We start from the raw sequence: 18,798 nt of genomic DNA on the forward strand, positions 1-18,798 counted from the left end.
GATTTATTATTACCATTACTGCCACAGCAAGTGCAGTGCCCGCATCTAAACACGGATCTTTAGGACTTAGCATGCTATGGATACAGAAGGACTCACAAGAATCAAGCTTGAGAGAAACAACTGTTGAGTTTAAGTTTGTGTTCTTCAATTATTTTGGAGGTCTTTTGCAACCTTGGTGATTCTGTGATGCATTGCTGTGCATTGCCTTGTAAAACGGGACAAGGGAAGGAAACCCTACTATCTGTCAAACCAATGCAGTTAGAAAACCTCAGTCTGAGTGTGGGCACAGCCTGACTACTTCATAGAATTGTAGAATGATTTGAGTGGAGGGAAGTCTGAAAGGCCATCTGGTCAAACTCCCATGCACTGAACAGGGACACTTATGGCTCCATCAGGTGCTCAGAACCCCTCCAGCCTGACCTTGGATGTCCCCAGGGATGAGGCACCCACTCCTCTCTGAGCAAACTGTGCCTCACTACTCTTATTGTAGAAAACTTTTTCCTTATATCCAATCTACATCTCCTCTCTTTTAGTTTGAAACCATTTCCCCTAGTCCTATCAAAACAAACCCTGCTAAAGAGTCTGTTCCCTGTTTTCTTGTAGACCCCCACTTGATGTACTGCTGGCAAGCACTTCATGCCCACACCACCGGGCTCCTGTCACCAGGGCTTATGAACCACACCAGCTGGAAGTGTCACCATCACTCAGCAATGTCACATGCAGACAAGTACAATGCTGCCTTTGCCCGAGGTGTGAGGCTTGCTGATCAGTCCCTGAACCGAGAGCTTCTAAATACAGGTCACTGCATTTGATCAACAGCTGGTCTTAAGGGAAGGGATCAGAACATGCACAGCACAGTAATCAGGAGCAGATGTTGTCTAAAAGACATACCCCAGTTCAAGCAGGAATTAATTAAGCAAAGTCTTACAAGCCATGTTATAAGGAAAACAGATGAAAAGATCACAGGAGCCCCTCTGCTTTTTTATTAAAAGAAAAAACAACAAAACACAACAATTTAGAACAACTGACCGCATTTTGGCTACAAATAGTCCAGGGAGATAAGGCTTGCTTTTGGATGCTCCAGTTAGAGATTTACACGGATGCAAGCTGCTGGCATTCAGCTCGGTGCTGGAGAAGCATCAAACCTCAGCACTGCACTCATTGGATGATGGCTTGGCAGGGAGGCAGCAGCCGGGCTGCTTGGGGCCTTGAGGCAAAGCGCTGTGTGAAGATTTCTACCAGGGAAAAAGGAGTTGTACCCTGCAGTCAGTCTGGATGTTCACAGTCATTTGATGCAAATATATCTTAGCAGATACCATTATGGGATGTAACACCTCTCAGATATGTGAGCAATATGGTATTATTTTATCTTGTCATAGAATAGAATCATAGAATCGTTTGAGTTGGAGGGAACCTCTAAAGACCATCTATCCCAACTCCCCTGCACTGAACAGGGACACCTACAGCTCCATCAGGAGCTCGGAGCCCCTCCAGCCTGACCTCAGGTATCCACATCCGTGGGCAACCTGTGTCAGTGCCTCACTACCCTTATTGTAGGAAGGGTACTTTCATTTCATGGTTTTGGAAGAAAGGATGATAATTTGTACCATGTCCTCTGTACATGAGACTGACGTGTGGTGTGTTTTACTTTGTGTGCTGCGTTTTAAGGAGAATGTTGTTCCTGTACACATAGGTTGCTGCTGCTGTGTACATCCACATTTGATGTATGTATTTGCAACCTGTATTTTTGTCTGTATGTCTCAGCCATGCAGGGGCCTGTAGCTTTTCCTAGACAAACACTGGTCGTGTGTCTTATTTTCACTCGCAAGTTCTATGCATGAGATAAAAGGCAGAAAGAGAGAAGAACTCACAGGCGACGAGTGGAACTTTGGCTCCAGCCAAGCACTGCCTACACCTACATGGAGGTGCTGTGTTATTACAGGTTATAGAAACCCATGGGAAGTGAATTTGTCAGCAGGTACAACACTAAAGGAAAGGGTGGCATGGGAGGGGCTCTTCCCATTCACTGAAGCCGAGTATCAACTCAAATACATTTTAAGGCGTGACAGGAAAATCTGAGTACAAAACTTGCAGAAGTTTATCAAAAAAACAAACACCCCAAAGTGAACTTTTGTTCTGTGTTGATATCATACATTTCCCTTTACAGTATTTGTGTAATAACAATTTGAGTAACTCATTCTAGCCCTGGTCCTACAGACTGGAGAAAACCCAGAAGATGTTTTAATCCACATTAACAACAGAGTCCGCATCTCCCAGTCTCAAGCCTGGACTGGACCATGTTTGCAGTGGAGCTTCCACCCAAACCAGATGGCTTTTCATAGGAAAATTCAGCTCCTTCACAAGGGAATGTCTCATTTTCTTGCCAACACATCATGAAACTTAAAGACGTTTTAATCACAGGAACAGTTTTTCTGCTGCTGGTGACTCATTGCTTGGTGCTCAGCACTTAGAGCCTCACTTTGGCTGAAGCGCGTTGTCCTGTGAAGGCAGTGTGGTTAATTTGGTTGTGGACAGACTGATTGCAGGGACTGCATTCAAATTGTGTTACATATTATGAAGGGAGCTTGAAGGGAGCTTATCAGCAGGACTGACTTTTAACATGGTTTAACAGTGACAGGACAAGGGGGAATGGCTATGGACTGAAAGAGGGGAGATGTAGGCTAGATGTTAGGTGGGAAATCTTCACTCAGAGGGCGGTGAGGCCTGGGCACAGAGCTGTGGGTGCCCCATTCCTGGGGGTGCTCGAGGCCAGGCTGGGTGGGCTCTGGGCAGCTGAGCTGGGGGGCACCCGGCACGCAGCAGGGGGTTGGAGCTCGGTGATCTTTAAGGTCCCCTCCAACCCAAGCCATGCTATGATTGTATGATTACGCACAAACTCAACCCCTAGTTAACACTGGCACGGTATCAAAGCCCAGACAAATTAAATTGTCAAAACGAATGAAAAGAAGAGCGGAAAAGCATCCAAGTGATCTCTTCTCATTCCGCCTACGTTCTCATGACAACGAGCCAAAGGTGAGGGGCGATAACCGTGCTCTGGGCTTGGGCTCGGTCGGCCTTCACCGGACAGGGCATGCAGTGGGATACCCGGGGGCTGCGGGCGGCCGGACTACGAGTCCCAGCGTGCCCGGCAGGGCCGGGGCCGCGCTGCGCAGCCGCCGCGCCGGGCACCCACCTGCCGCCGCCGGGCTCGGGGCGCGGGGGGGCGCAGGCGGCGGCGCGGCGGGGTAAGGCGGCGGCGGGCGGCGGCTCGGCGCGGTGCGGGGTGGGGCGGTGCGGGTGCGGGGTGGGGCGGAGCGGAGCGGGGCGGGCGGCGGAGCATCACCGGTCGGGGCGCGGCTGCCCCAGCGCGGGGCCCGGGCGGTGCCGGGGCGGCGGGGGCTGCGGAGAGCCCGGTGCGGGGCCGAGCCTCGGCCGCTCGGATTGAGTCTGTCGGAGCCGTGGATGTTGTTTTGCAGAGCGTTTTATGAGGTGATGCATATGTGTTTATTTCGGTGCGCTCACATCCTTTATGCCGGGCGCTAAATGATGAAGCCGGGATGAAGCAATGCGATGAAATGTGAAGATAGGAAGGGGTTTTTGTAAAGGAAGGTGAACGGGGAGCACGATGTATTTGTATGGCAGCAAAGCAGCGGGAGGAAGGCGGTGCGTTACGCTCCAGTGCGGCAGAGCAGCCCGGAATAAACGTGCCAGCGCCGGGCTGAGGAGCAAGATGCTCATCTGCTAACGCTGCCAAGCTCTCGGTGAGCAAAGTGTGTCCTCAAGGTATCACGAGTACTTTTCTTGATCATCTTCTGATGATAAAATGGTCGTTAGCTCCTCTGCTAGTTTAGGGTTTTTTAGTTTGATGGAGGCTTTGAGGGAATCCCTGTTGCCGGGGGAAAATCTGTAGTCGACCATTGAGAGATATAAGTGAGGAGTCCTGCAATGAAAAATGAATGAAAATGGTGATTTGTGTGACTGTGCTGTTATTAGGAACAACAAACTTAGTAAAACATTGCAACATCATTAGTGATGAAACAAACCCAGAAATGCAACAGTATAAAACATCAAATAATAATTTTTCTGCCTTGAATAGTAGACTGTAAATCTACGCTTCCAAAAGCATTTGGTAGAGGAAGGCTTCAGTAAGGTATTGTGTGTGTATTGTGTTGATGTAAATAGATCCGGTCTTTCCAATATCTCATCATACGAAAGCTTCTCTTTAGCTGATTATTCTCAGAAGTTGCCCTTGAACCTCTGTTCTGCCCGAGGTAAGGACGTGTAATGGGAAAGAACACCTGGGACCAACTGGCCTAATATTGCAGGCATCGCCCCCTGCAATCCTTGTGAGGGAGACATGAACTCAGATTCAGGGCTGTAGGGAGTTCCTGTGTATGTATTCTAATGCCGTTATCATCTTTGTGGCATTATTCTGCACTCCTTTGCTTGCTAATAGACTCTGCTGCGGTGCTGTACGCAGTATGGCTCCTAGCTGAACTTCCACAAAATACAGAGATATTTAGACTTTTACCGTTAGATGAAGGATGAATGAGATTCTGTGAGCCATTTGCTGACCCACATTCCATGCCTATGCTTTCTCCCATTCATCTAGCTTGGTTGGGTTTGTCTGAACTCAGCCATTAGCATCTCTCATCTTCACAATCTAAATCATTTTGTTCAAAATGGTGCACTTTGCTCTCTTGTTGCATAACTCCCCTTCCCAAATTATTTTTGTTTATTTCCTCTGCTTTACTACTTCTGGCAAGCAATGTTTATGCATTCCTGCTGTTACTGGTCAGCTCTGGGGTTTTCTGTAACATTCCTAAGTTACTGAATGTCCTGGCCTGATGTTTTCCATGGTTGGGTATCCTTTTGGCTGAGGCTGTGGCAGCTCTGCAGGGTTTTGCATTAAGAGGGATCAGGCAGTGTCCTTTAGCCATGTGTGCTCACACATCAGGTTATGGAATGGAACACACCGGTGTAGCCCTGGTTCCTGTTTAACAGTGGAATTTGGTCATCTATATGTAATGCTACACGAACCTGTAAAAGGTTTAAAGGGTTTAAAGGATTAAATCCTTCTTAATTTAGATTTTTTTCTGGGGATAATTCTTGACTCCAGCACATGCTTTGCAGAATCAAACCTGCAGAGTCTGGTAGCTATCAAACGAGGTTAAAGTATCATCATAATGATGCCGCTTTCCTCCAGCTGCTCTGCAAAAGGTTCTTACCTATTTGCACAGAACACCGACAAGCATCACCACTGGTAGCCTCCATTGGGATCTTGAATCTTAGCCCAGTGGTGCTGGGCAGCAGCCAGGTGCAGCTCAGCAGAGAGGTGCTTCTGTGCACATCACAGCCAAAGCTCACAGAGGAGCTATGAGCCTTTGGGTGGGGCTGCCGTTTCATAGTCCATCTGTATGAGAAGACTTTGCTCTGCTGGATTTCAGGCTCGTGTTTTACACCACTCTTGGTTTCAGACAGTAAATATTTCATGTTTATAATTGTAGGAAAGCTCACTAATATTATGATATTATAAAAGAGTTATGTGAGGACAGTAAGGTGTGAAGTTACAGTGTTTTCCGTGGGTTTGTTCCAGTCAAACAGCTGCAGGGTGCAGTGCCTGCAGAGAGAAGAGTTCTGCTCCGTGCCATCCATTTGGCTGCTGCTGGCTGCAGCCATCGTTCAGTCCAAGCAGTGGTGCAGCCTCAGTTCCCACCCTGCATGGATTTCCTAAATCAGTTCTCCAGTTCTAAAGATGCAAGAGACCTTCATTCCAGTTCTGCAGGGGCACTGGAGCAGAACTTTACATCTCTAAGACCATGGCAGAGGATCTTCCTGCAGGAGACATGACAGAGAGACAGGTCTCTGTATTCTTTCCCATTTCTTACACCTGACACATCGCAGGCGTGCCTCAACACCCCAGCAGCAATCCCACTGCTGGCAGGGACGGTTGGGTTTGTTTGGTCATTCCCTTTCTGTAGGTAGGAACTGAGCAATTTGTGGTTCGCTGGTTATGGTCGGCGGGCTATGGGCTATCGTATGGTCAATGCCTAATTACTTTTTATGTTTTTTTGGTATGGAAACAATTCTGGTGGTTATGATCTAAGAATATAATTTCATCCAGAAATAGGTTATAAACTCATCAACCATTGTAAAGAAAATTAGTTCCTTTCCAGGACTTGCTTTCCTGTTAAGAACAGTTATGAGTAGTACTGTTAATGTTATTTTGGAAAGAATCAGAAATTATTTACCATATAACTTTATTCTGTATTTAAGGGGGAGAAGCATTAATGTTTCATCTTCCTTTTATTGCCAATGAAAACACTCTCATGTTGTCTGAATCAAAGGGACTGCTTCTCTTTATATATTCAATAATGATGGTACAGTGATATGGATAATTTTGCAATTTACATGATGGTTATTTACTTACAAAGGGCACAGCTGAACTCCGATTGAAATGAATTGATGTCTTGCATTTTGTTTGGTTGTCAGTCTCTCAGTAAAGGAGCTAACTGTAACATAACCTATGAGAGTGATCAATGGTGAGAAAGGCTCATCCAGTTATGAAATTCCAGTCTGATTGCTGCCCGATCCTCCTAAAGGTTCAAACCTAGACTAATATTAGGACATCATAATTGTTAATTATTTACTGGTCTCTTTATGGGACTAGAGCAGTTTCTAGGAACATAATGTGAACTAACTCTAGATTAGCTCTAAGGTTAGAAAACATTTACATAAAGTGACATTTTCTGCCAAACAGATTTTAATCATACAAATGGAAATGTAATGAGATAATTTGCCAAGCATAAAACCAGAAACCACACATCATTTTTTAGATGAAATATATCCTTCTAACACACTGCTAGCATTTGGTGGCAATTTGAGTAATCGGATGGGTATCTGATCTGTTGGATTGTTAATATCGTAGTAAATTAGGATGAAAGGAAAATGCTGCTTCATAGACCAGAATGTGCAAATCTAGAAGCTGTACTGGTAGACAGTAACAGTAACTTATGGAAACAAACAAATCCCTTTTGCAGTCCTTGGTTAGGAGTCTAGAACATTTGTAGTGCCTGCTTTGAGCTTGGTGTCTGTAGGTGAAAGGCACAATGCCTCAGCCGACCAGCTCAGCCATTCACCTCCAAGTATTTCCAGGTGGTGAAGACAGGCGTGTGAGGATTTTTTCTGCAGCAAATGAAGCCAAGGGCATTTCTAATAAACTGTAGTCAAAACAGAACTCAATTACTGTACAACAGTGCAGAGAAACCCGCTTCATTTGAAGGTTGTTTTAAATAAGTACTTTTGGGGATTCTTTGCTGAAGTGTGACAAATGATGGCAAACTAATCTGGGGTAGAAGAGGTCTGGCAACATAAGCACTGCCCAGGCCAGCCTTGACTTCAGTGCTGCCTGGTGCCTCTTACTTACATCAGGTCCTCTAGCTGATACTATTTTCATCACACACACAAAGAAGTCAGTCTTGTAATGCTTCACTACGCATGCTATGCTGTAGTACCACTGTACTTCTGTGCTGTGCCGGACCTAATGCATCCTTTCTACATTTTCAGAGATTCCAGAACCTTCTAGTTCTAAACCAGAAGGAAATATTGTAACACAAAACACAAGCTTCAATTTTGCATCTTCCTTTTGCTCATGGTTGGAAAGCACACGTTGCTCTTGCTTTTTATGTTTACATGCAGAAATTAAAAGAATCTTAGCTGTATGTCAAGCAGCAGAGTATTTCTTAAAATTTATGTGTAAAAATGGCAATTTTCAATAGCCTAGCCTTATTTTTCATAGCAGCTTTTGGACAGTAGAGAGGTCAACAGCGTGGAGCTGGATTCAAGGTGGCTCCAATTTCTGAGATGGTGCAAAACAATCACCTGAATCTCACAGCATCTGCTTGTGTGGCACAAACACCGCTCTTAATCATAATGGCCCCAATCCTATTTATTTGGTCCAGTATCAGTTTAACTCGGGATTTATTCCACCCGTTCCTCACGTTTGTGCTTAGCTACTTGAGATGAAAGAAAGTGAAGAACTTTCCCACATTTACAGATCAGCTCCTGGGCTGTTTTTCAGAATGTAAATAGCCACTGTCTATGTGAAGAAAGTTCAGAAGAGATTGTACATCAGGATTTCCTTTATAAATAACAGTTGCTGTGATTTGCAATTCTTGATCACTTTGGAGCAATTTCTTAAATTTGATTTTTACACAAAGATTTTTTTTCTATAAAAATGCAAAGAACTCTGTAAGATTATTTCCCATTTGGTACATCTCTGTTTAGTTAATAAGTGCAGATTGCCATACAACTTCATTCTTAGCTTGTATGCATAACCACAGACAAGGAGCTCACATCATCTGGATCACAATATTCTCATCTCTGTAGTGCTTTGGAGGCATGATGGTTTTCTGGGTGTACAGCCTTGTTACTGTTTGTAGCTGCTGGTTCTGGAGGCCAAGTTGTTCCAACACTTCTCCAGGACAGTGGACCACTGACATCAGACAGTAACTTAGCAGAGGACTGATTGCATCTCAGAATGAAGAAGCAGTATCAGCAGTGGAAAATTTTGGCAATACTGCAGAGTCAGCAGAACCTATAGCCTACCTACTCTACAAAACCTTTCAGTAGCACATAAAGGTTGTAATAAAAAACTCCTTACATAGCAGAAGAAAATATAGGAGTTACCATAGCGTTGGCCACATACAGCTGTAGTGATTTCATGCAGACTGAGCAATGACACCTCTTTTGTCTTTGAAAATATGTTCTGAATCCTCACATTGATAGCAAATGGTGAAAAAGCTGCCCCAGATTAAACAGAAATAAATATTTCTTTCCTTAGAAGAAATCAAAGGCAAAATGACAGCAATGGAGACTTTGAAGCTCGCTGTGAAACATCCGTGCTCCACAAAGCTCTACAAGTAGCACAGTTAGCAGAAGCACTGCTCCATGCAGATCTGCTCTGTCCTGATGGCACAAATGGGACTGCTGGGCTTCTAGAAACACGGCACGCCTTGCAGCGTGGGTCTTTGAGCTCACGTTAGACTTCCTCAATACTGAAACTAAATGGAAAAACAAATAGAATTTGTGTTCTTCTATTCCTTATTCTCAGTGTTCAGTCTTCCCCGTAAGTTTGAACAGTCTTAGCTACCAACCCTCATTCTTCTTCCCCCGGTGTCCCTGATGCATGGCCCTGCTGAGCAGCACAGTGCCTCTGCAGCTGGATGGAACGTCTCCTCCCTTTGACACCTGATCTGCCCTTGCGTGCTCCAGATAAGGGAGCTAGGAGCTGCTGCTGGTTATGTTTGCTTTTCTTCAATTTTCAGCATGTTTATTTCCTACAGTAACCATAACAAAGCAGCCCAAGTGGATATCGTCTGTAAAAAGTAAACGGTATGTGTACACTCACAAAGTCAAACCACGCTAAGCAGCACAGACAGCATACGGCCCTGTTTACATACACAAAATTAAGAGAATGGAATCCAATTAGGAAGGTGCAGATAGCAGTCATCACATTACAGCGCCATTTCCAGGGCGTGCGAACTCAGGACTTCAGCATTTCCTTTCCAAACTGATCGATGCTGAATTATTAGATTCATCTCGTTCCCTTGGTTCCTGATAACGTGATTGTGGTGAAAGGCTGATAGCGAGCCCAGAGGCTGAACGTGAAGGCTGGCAGTTCAGCAGAGCTCCTCACGTGAATGGCAAGCTCCAGGAGAGCTTTACTGCCTGCAGGGACTGTGGGCAAAGAATCCCCCTTAGCAGTTCCTTTGCTTTTTATTCAGTCACTAGAGAGTAAGATGCAGTTGTGAAAGGGAAAATATCAAGGGAATTTCTGTCATAAACACATGCACACAAGAAAAGCATCATTTCAAGCTCTTCCATGCACTACTAACACTAACGTGGGTTATCCAGTAGTGCTTCATGCCATGACAGAAGTAAGACTGGTATGTTGAAAAGTGCCTCCTGGCACGCTGCCCTTTATGACTAAGCCCTTAAATAGTTCACAAGGAAATCAGAAACATCTCCAAAACAAACCTGACTTGCAGTAATTACCTATTAGCACCTAGCTTCAACTTCACAACCTTTTTCACAGCAGCCCTTACATCCATGGATTTGCTGATAGTGGTAAAGCCACTGGAAGATGCTCTCCCTGGGAAGCAGTGCTGGGCCAGGCAGGGCGAGCCGTGCTGTGCTCTCACCTGTTGCTTTTCCAGCAGTACCCAGCAAACCTGACCTTGGGATTATGTGTCTGTCTTTCCAGGGTTGTGATTTAACTGTAATGAAAGAAACATTTAAACCATTAAATAGAGTTTTAAGAAGCTCTAATCCCCTCAAAGAAATGTTTTCAGCCCTGTTAATGAGTGCCGAGCTGAAATGCTGTGTGTTTAATGAGTTTATCCAAAGGAACTTTGAGAAGGCGCCTGATCCCTTAGCACTGCTGTACTGCTCCTCAATTTGTTTTCACAGTTTAAAAAATATACTTCTCATTTTAACAAAAAATGCTTTTTTAAAACATCAGCTGTTGCTTTGTTATTCTTTTTTGCCCAAACATAGCTCCCGTATCACATACAATAGAATTTTGTAATACAAGAATTTTTCACAGCTCCTCTAACTTTGTGAAACATCTCTTGCTGAGTAACTTCCAGAAACAGACTCACCATTTGACAGGGATAATAAACAGAGTAGTAAAAGAATGAGGCTCCATGGGGAAAATAACACTTTTCCTTGGAATATCGTGTTTGAGCTTTTCAAGGGAAGGCTTATGATTCCAGATTTGTCTAATTTGAAATAGTGCTAATTATTCTCTTCCCCCTCTATAGTCTGCTGTTTTCAGCTAAATATCAAAAGGAAGTGTATTGTAATATTTAATATTTTAATAGAAAGTCTGTGAGTAAATGCAACATTTTCTTGTAGATTCTGAATAAAAGAAAACTAAAGCCCAAGTTTCCAGCTCATGTGAAGGGCAACACAACCTGCATGGATTTTGTTGGTGTAGGACAGCTGAGGACCTGGCCGAAGGACGTTCTGGTTGAAAGGTCAGCCACGTGTGGTGCCAGCTGGCTGCTTGCCCTATCAACCATAACTTAAATCTGTGCATGCAAAACTCAGCTGCCAAACCCCACCACTGGCTGTAGGTAATCCAGAGAGCTTTGTGTGGAGGTAGGGAACAGGGCACGCTTGGGAAGGCCTGGATCCCATTTAAACTCTGCAGCTGATGCTGTGTCTGATCGTGCATTAATTCCCTTTCACTCCATCCACTCACAGCAGATTCTAGCTCTCAAATTGCATCTGAGAAGGAAAAAAAACAGTGAATAAAAAGAGAGTTCTTAGTCATATGACAAAGTACGTGACAATGACTAATTGTTGTGCCCATGTGAATGGCAAATGATCTCTTGAGCTCCAAATAGCACATCCCCCCTGCAAGACTTATTTTGATCAGAAGTGCTACTGTTTGTAGCCAAACAGCTATTTCTGAAATAGCCCTGCAAACCAGCATAGTCTAAAGCTGCTTAGGTAATCAAAATGTTGGAAAGCCAGCTGAGATGATATGGGTAAGCCTTTAGTCTTCGGCAACGTTGAAATAAGATAAAATACCTCAAGGTGTAACATTTTGTTTCTTCTGTGTCAGGGCTGGGCTGCTTTCTGTGGTTGTCGCTTTCCTCTGATGCTTTTCATTCCTCTGGCCAAAAGAACAGCAGATACTGCTGTTTCTGAGCACATGAAAGAAAACAGATTTATCTCTGTGGAAGGGATAAGTTCTCGATGTTTTTTCTTACATAGGTCTCATAGCTTGTCTCTGCCTCTGCACCTGCGAGGCTCCCAAGTGCCATCTGGTCCCTTGCCATCCCTCCGGTAGGGCTCACAGCCTCAGCACGTCCCACTCCTACAGCTGAGCCTGAGCATCGTGCTGCTTTGTTTTCCTTAATAAACTGAAAATGCGGCTCTCAGCATGCAGGCTCTTCAGAGCTGCAGCAGCTAAACCGAGGTGCTCATAATGCTTTATTGTTAACAGGGAGTGAAACCGCGAGAAGCTCCCTAGTCCTGCATGGTTGGAAACTGGAAGGGAAGCAGCTGAGCAGTGCAGCAGGAGCCATGTCTCTGCCTTTCCGAAAAGAGCTGGAGAAATATAAGAATATCAATGAAGATGAAATACTCAGCAAACTCTCAGAGGATGAACTGAAGCAGCTAGAGCATGTTCTCGATGACCTTGATCCTGAGGTTAGTAGTGGGGCCAGGGGCTCACAGTTGGGAGCTGTTCATTATAAATTCTGCACACTGCAGCATTCTGTGTCTGTAGTCTGCCATGGGAGGGGCAGTGCACTCGGAAGGAGGAGCAGCTCTGCTAAGGACATGCTGGTTTCATTCCCGCTGTGATGTGCTCCTTGCTTTTATACGAGTCACTGTGTTCTTTCTTTATCTGTTAGACACAAGCTTGTCTGCAACCTAAATCTTTAATCACATTTGCACACTGCTGAGGACTGAGAAGTGCTTTATGGCTGCTATTTCTGAGCGCAGAGCAAAAGCCAAACAAACAGAATGGGTGTTTGTGAAGATCACATCTTTTGAACTTCAGAAATCTGTTGTCTGTGTCATTCATCACAGATTTATTTAGCAGAAGAGAGTAGATTTGGGCATGATTAAGGAGAGTAAGATTCAGCAACAGAGCTGTCATTTTCCAGAGAATAAGGATAATTTGGATACTTGATGGCAGCCTCACAAGTTTAAAGATCTCTGGCCTGGGTACCACCAGTCCTACAAACCTACAGTCACAAACCTTCTTGCTGGGAATTCTGGTTGTTCCTACCCCCAAACCTTCCAAACTGGTGTAGGAATTTGGAAATTGGCCAGTAAACTGACAGATAAAATCCACTCTCTCTGAAGACAAAAATAACTGGAAAGAAAACAACAGATAGCCTGTAGATTTATTACACAAATTTACCTGGAAATTTAAGGTTGGTCTCTACTGTTCTGACCCTCCATACTGCCACTTACCACACATATATTACATTTTCTGTTATTTTCAAGTATATCTAGCATCTCAGATAGAGACAGAAGATCTTAAATAAAGCCACCATGTATTTGTAGCCAAGCTGTGCATGTGCTGTAATTTTGCAGCACTCTGGGCACGTTTGTGCAAGCAGAGATGAAATGGCTAGTGTCTAGAGTTCGTGGGTATGCTCTGAATTTGATGGCTGTTTGCCATGGATCAGCTTTGCAGTGCATGTTCTGGCCAGCAGTGAAATGTTCCTGGGCTACTCCAAGGGCATCTTCAACACATTGACTTTGCTGCATACGCACCACCATGTCCGTGTATTCCTTTCTGGGGTTTTCTGGGCAGAAATGTGAGAGCTTTGTGCATCTTCCTATGTTATGGGAGGCAGAGACAATCACGTGGTCATGCAGCTACATGTTTAAAGTGGGGCTTTGTGTACTTGCTTCTTGCATGCTCTGAATAGCTGACATCCACATCATTCACCAATTACTTTCTGTGCATTCCATTAATTTCTGAAGTTCAAGAGAGATCTGCATTAACTCGAAGGAGTTTTGGAAAAAATGAAGAGAGAGAAAGAAAAAATTGAGAGGAGAAACAAGTAAATGGAAGAAAATGCAGAGGAAGCTTTTTTGCTATGTTTACCCGGGCTGTAAACTCTATGCATGTGTATGTGTAACAGAAAGTGCTCTGATTTTGCTTTGTTCTTTGGTATTGTGGTTGTAGATGTAGTTAATGAAGATATTAAGAGGTGTTACGAACAAGAAGCCTGGAAGACACCCTGGTTTTATTGGTTACACTTAGGTAACGTGTGTTATTGCTGTCCTCAAGGAGCACTATATGAAGAAACATGCAAATAATAATTCCACTTAAAAAAAAAATAGATTGAATAACTTGGAAAACTGTATGAAATTGCATCATCTCCTTTACATGCCACCTTCCCTTCCACATACCTTCACAGAACGCCTTGCTTCCAGCTGGATTTCGGCAAAAGGACCAGACCACAAAGCCTGCCACGGGCCCCTTCGACAGAGAACGCCTGCTTTCATACTTGGAGAAGCAAGCGCTTGAGCACAAGGACAGGGAAGACTTTGTTCCATTTACAGGGGAGAAGAAAGGTATGGCCACCTTTCATGTCAGGGTTGAATCATGACCTACGCCTGGCTGCCCGGCCCTTCTGTCAGGCTGGTCAGGACAGGGAGGTGGAGGCCACCGTGCAGGGTGAGGCTGGTGAGTCAGGCTCAGGGCTGGAGGAGGTGACACGGTGCTTTGCCCATCACACAGTGTCTGCCTCACTGCCCCATGGCTCCAGCTTCAGGGTTAGGCGTGCTGCCGGCCGGGCCTTGGCTGGAGGCGAGTGCAGGCATGGCTGGCCTCACGCTCAGCACACTGCTCCCAGGCCTTGTGAGGGTGTGTGCTGCGGGAGGTGTTCGGCTGGGAAAGAGGTGCCTTCCTAAGCCAGTACTGCCTGCAGTCACTGTGTGTGATAACTCGGGGAATATGCTCCCAAAAAATGAGTATTTTTCCAGTTGTTTACTAGCACATCTGGTAACGCTATTCATGCAGATAGCTTCATTGTTTCCCCTTGCCCTACAGCTACGGAGAAAAAAACAGGAAAACCTAATTCTAGTCACCTAAACGTAGGTAGGATAACCTGAGGGCAGGAACAGTCGTGTTTTAAAGCAAGCAGTGCTGTATGGCACTGTTTCCTCGTCTCCATGCAATGGATACAAAGAGCTGCCTGCAGCCATCCCTGCATTCCAACAGGGACAGCCTGGGTCGTTCCTGACCATCAGCCCCTGGTTCCAGCTGGACCTACTTAAAGAAAAGCGGGAATTTCAAGGCAGTCAAGTGCAACGCTTTTCACTTTATGTGTCACTACTGAAGATACAAATGTTCCTTGCCAGGCAAGAGTGGCTGCTACTGTCATTACATTGTATTTTTGTTCTGGGGAAGAATGGTTTCAGATGAAGAAGACAGTTTCCAGCTAGATCTGATCACTGCATTATTTTATCCTGCAGCATATTAATTTATCTCCTTTGTCCTCCATCCGTCCCTTGAGCTCCATGCTATTCATTGGGCTGATTCTAAGCCCTGTGGAAATACAGGAACGCTGCAGGGATCCTGCAGGTAGCAAAGGATCAACCATGTTCTGTGCAGAGAGGAGAATGGTTTATTGGTGTGTGGCTTTATTGCCAAATATGTCAATTTCCCAGTCTCCTATGCACCACTGTCCCGGAACAGGTAAGTTATGACTCGCAGGCTGTGCATATTTGTACCAACACCTTCAGTCAGGTCTCACCTTATAATACTTCACTGACTTAGGGCTGAGACTTTATCATTTTGCACTGCAATCACATTTGAAATCTCACACAGAAATACACAAAATGGTGCTGCATGGAGATACGTGCACCTCAGGACTGGCGCAGCAGCTGTGTAAAGCTGATCCCAGTGCCATCCGTGGCAGTAACTCCACATGCTGCTTATTCTACTTGATTTTCATCTGATGAGGCTAAATAAACATTCTGCCTGTCAGAATGTTTCCTATGCATCTGGATGTCCAATATATGATATTATGCACTAGATGTAAGTGCTAATAGTATTCTTCTAAAGCTCAGTAATTAGCCTGGGTTAAATAGCTTATGTTTTGAAAATACATCCTCATGGGAAACTGAGGAAGATAGTTAAGGAAAAGCTTGTTCTTCATCTTCTGCAAGTTGATGGGCTCTAACGTGTATTTACAGTCTAGTATATATTTATATAATTATGTTATATATATGCCTGCTAAATCACTTTTTACACTATAGCAGCACTATAATGTAGCCATATTGTAAATAGCCACAAATATATTTTACAGCAATTTTGATAGTTAAAAATTAAGTTCTGGAACAGTTCCAAAGTGCCTCTACTTTTGTATAAGAAGTGGAAGGTGTCAATATCTGTGTGCCATTTGGCATTATTTACCACCTGAGGATGTTTGCCTGTCAGTAGGATTAGAAGATGTGAAGTGTTGCTTACGTTTTGTTACTCTTTTCTATTCTGGTATTTGTTGTACACTGGGAAATGACTTGTTTTTCCACATGTAGGAGGTGGGATGCTCTTACTAAGTGTTAAGTGACCTTTCTACCCTTTCTTATCTTTATCATGCAAATCTGATACTGACGTGACAATTTGGTGATGAGCTGAAAGAAGGTGGCATTTAAAATGCCCTCCTTCCAGAACAGTCTGTGATACACGGTTATTTTTTTACACAGTGTCTCTACCTTTCTTCTTCTGTTGTTAATGTTTTATTGGAGTGCTCTTGACCAAAAAGCAATACCAAAATACTGCTGAAGGACAGAATTCAGTTCCGTATGTGGGTCTCTAAATGCTCAACACAACCATGAGGTTTTGATTGTGCTAGAGAACAAGGCCAAACAAATTCCAAAGCTGAGGGGGATATTCAGAGTGGTTGGAGCACAGGAAGTGTTAAATACGAGCTCAAGGTGGGGGGTGGTTGTGCAGGGAATTGCCTTGGTTTTGATTATAATCATGGTTTTGAGGGACTGGAAATGCTTGGCAAAAACAATCAAACATATGGCATGCATTAGAGCTTTGGCCCTCTGCCAGATTTCAGTCTGTTAACTTATGACATTAATTGCTGTACAAAAAGTTTTCATGGAACAGCTCTCAAATTTCAGTGAAACCCCAAGTTTTGTGCTGAGCCCGGGACAGAACGTTCCCAGCCTGGTGGCAGTGCACCCAGTCTACCACTGAGCAGGTTTGTCAGATCGCTTTGCCCTGCATCTTCTCTAATGCGTGTCAGGGGTGGATGCTCTGCCAGAATGTCCCTATCCAAGTGCTCGCTCCCATGGGTGCATGCAGAAGATCAGGCAGCTTTCAGGAACTGGTGTGTAACTCTGCTGTCAGTCAGCCGTTCCCACAAGCAGGGCTCATTCCTAATAAGCAGCAGAGGTGTAGGGAGTTAGTGCCGATTAGCGTAGCCATAGTGATTGGCAGCTTCTAAGTGTTTATTTTATGGACGTTTGGATTAGTTCCTGCTTAAGACAGACACTCTAGAAATCCCTACATGGAAGCCAGTGCAGTTGCTCAGTGACCCACTGCCCTCTATGCGTGTAGCTGGGACAGTCGGCGGTCACAGGAAGGTTGCTCTGAAGCCTTTTTATTGTGGAGTAAAGGATAAGATGAGGAGGGTAAGGGCTAGTGCCTCTAACTTCTCAGGCACTAGCAGTGCTATTGATATGTGATTATAATAAAAGGAAATGGGATTGAGACTCTGTTTAAGGTAGAGAGAAGGTCTGAGAAGTAGGAATGGCGCATTTTGTGTCCTAGGATCTGGACTGGCACGGCCTGCCCCAGTGTTCTCACAGCCTTGTCCCCACTTTTTCCTATCCATCCATTTCTAGAAAGGAACATAATCCTCTGATCTGCACTTACCTTCTTTGCTGAGTGGCCGGCAGCTTTCTCTCACTGAATGTGTGCAGCTGATCTTAGTTAAGTACTACTTCAATACAAGCGTAGCTATTAGCAACATTTCTGTTTCTGCTTTTGCAGTGGTTCTCTTACTACATGATACTAATGAAACACGACTGAAAGAAGTTCTATTGTGAAAGGTGATCAGATACAAAAAGCTGGCCGTGCCCTTTTAGATTGCTGTTAAGGATTGCTTTTCAGTCCTTCACCACTGTCTCTGTCTTCTGCAAGGTCTTCTGCTCTTGGCCAAACCATTTCAGACTGGATCCAATCCAGTTCTCCTCATGGAAAAACTCCAGTGGATTGGGCTATTATTATTTGTGTCTGGAAAGGGAAGGGGAAAACACTTGTGTGTGATTAAACACTAACATTTTCAGTCAGCTGGTAAAAGGAAAAAGGAAGAATAATGATGATTAACCAGAGAACTTTGGGGGAAACCCCTGTTTTCAGTTGCTCTGGCAGAGACCGTCTATCTTGAGGGTTGTGCTGTGCCATGCAGAGTATCAATACTCAGCCCGGGGATAATGAGAGAAGGTTAAAGTAACAGAACAGATGCTAATGAGTTCCCAGCCTCTGCACCAGACTCTGCATAGAAACGTTAGGGTTTAGTTTAGGGACACGGAATCTTCTTTGGACTGACAAAAGCAGTCTTTTCACTCCCAAAGCTAAGATGTTTGTTTCAATTTTTGCCACCTTCTTCCTATTCTCCAAGTCTTAAATTTAAAATTGATGTTTGTGTCTTAAAGCATGAAAAAGGTGCTGTTGCTGACAGTAATTCCTGCAGCCAATGTCTTTCATTGCTTGCTTTTGTAAGACCCTGTTTTAGTTGCTCATGACTTTGCCAAACTTGCACAGTTTACACTGAAATTTCCCATGCTGACAGTCTGCCTCAGGCTGGATTTTTGGAAAGTGTCAGCAAAAAGGACTCAGCCGTTTCCAAGAACAAGGTTAGGAGAAAACACATTGTTTTAGCCATCTCAAGTAAATTTTTCCAGCTGTTTTTTGTGAGCTACAGTGCCTCCATGCTTTGAAGATGTGACCAGAAATGTCTGCCCTTTGCAATCCCCAGGGAAACACGCCTGCATTTGGAATCTTAGTGATATTTTACTTTTGGCACCTCTGGTTTGTTCCAGTGCTCTCCACACGTGCTCTTGCACAAATACTAGTTGTGTCCTCAGAGCCTCTGCCTACATATACAGAGGGCACATGTGCCAACACAGCAGCAATAAGGTGGCAGGATCACTGCATGCTGATTGAAGCTAAGGATGCTGCTGCAACTTATCTTTGCTCTGTGTATGTGCACAATAGATTTAACAACTTTGGAAAGCTGA

The 18,798-nt window shown here is 44.4% G+C and overlaps 1 protein-coding gene across 5 annotated transcripts in view; it reads left to right on the top strand.

The window, feature by feature from the left end:
• The first annotated feature begins 3,076 nt into the window (after nt 1-3,076).
• Nucleotides 3,077-18,798, top strand: part of TMOD2 (tropomodulin 2) — a 31,073-nt gene continuing 15,351 nt past the window's right edge. The window contains exons 1-4 of one of the 5 annotated variants that reach the window (XM_085234294.1): nt 3,147-3,245; nt 10,918-11,039; nt 12,017-12,222; nt 13,956-14,112. In XM_085234294.1, coding sequence (XP_085090420.1) covers nt 12,097-12,222; nt 13,956-14,112 — 283 coding nt within the window. In that variant the 5' untranslated portion in view covers nt 3,147-3,245; nt 10,918-11,039; nt 12,017-12,096. Of the gene's footprint in view, nt 3,246-3,334; nt 3,490-10,917; nt 11,040-12,016; nt 12,223-13,955; nt 14,113-18,798 lie in introns of those variants that run through there. The other 4 variants (XM_085234295.1, XM_085234293.1, XM_085234292.1 and 1 more) reach the window with 4 other exon arrangements.

Source organism: Meleagris gallopavo, chromosome 12 (assembly GCF_905368555.1).
Source record: "Meleagris gallopavo chromosome 12, MGAL_WU_HG_1.1, whole genome shotgun sequence".
NCBI lineage: Eukaryota > Metazoa > Chordata > Aves > Galliformes > Phasianidae > Meleagris > Meleagris gallopavo.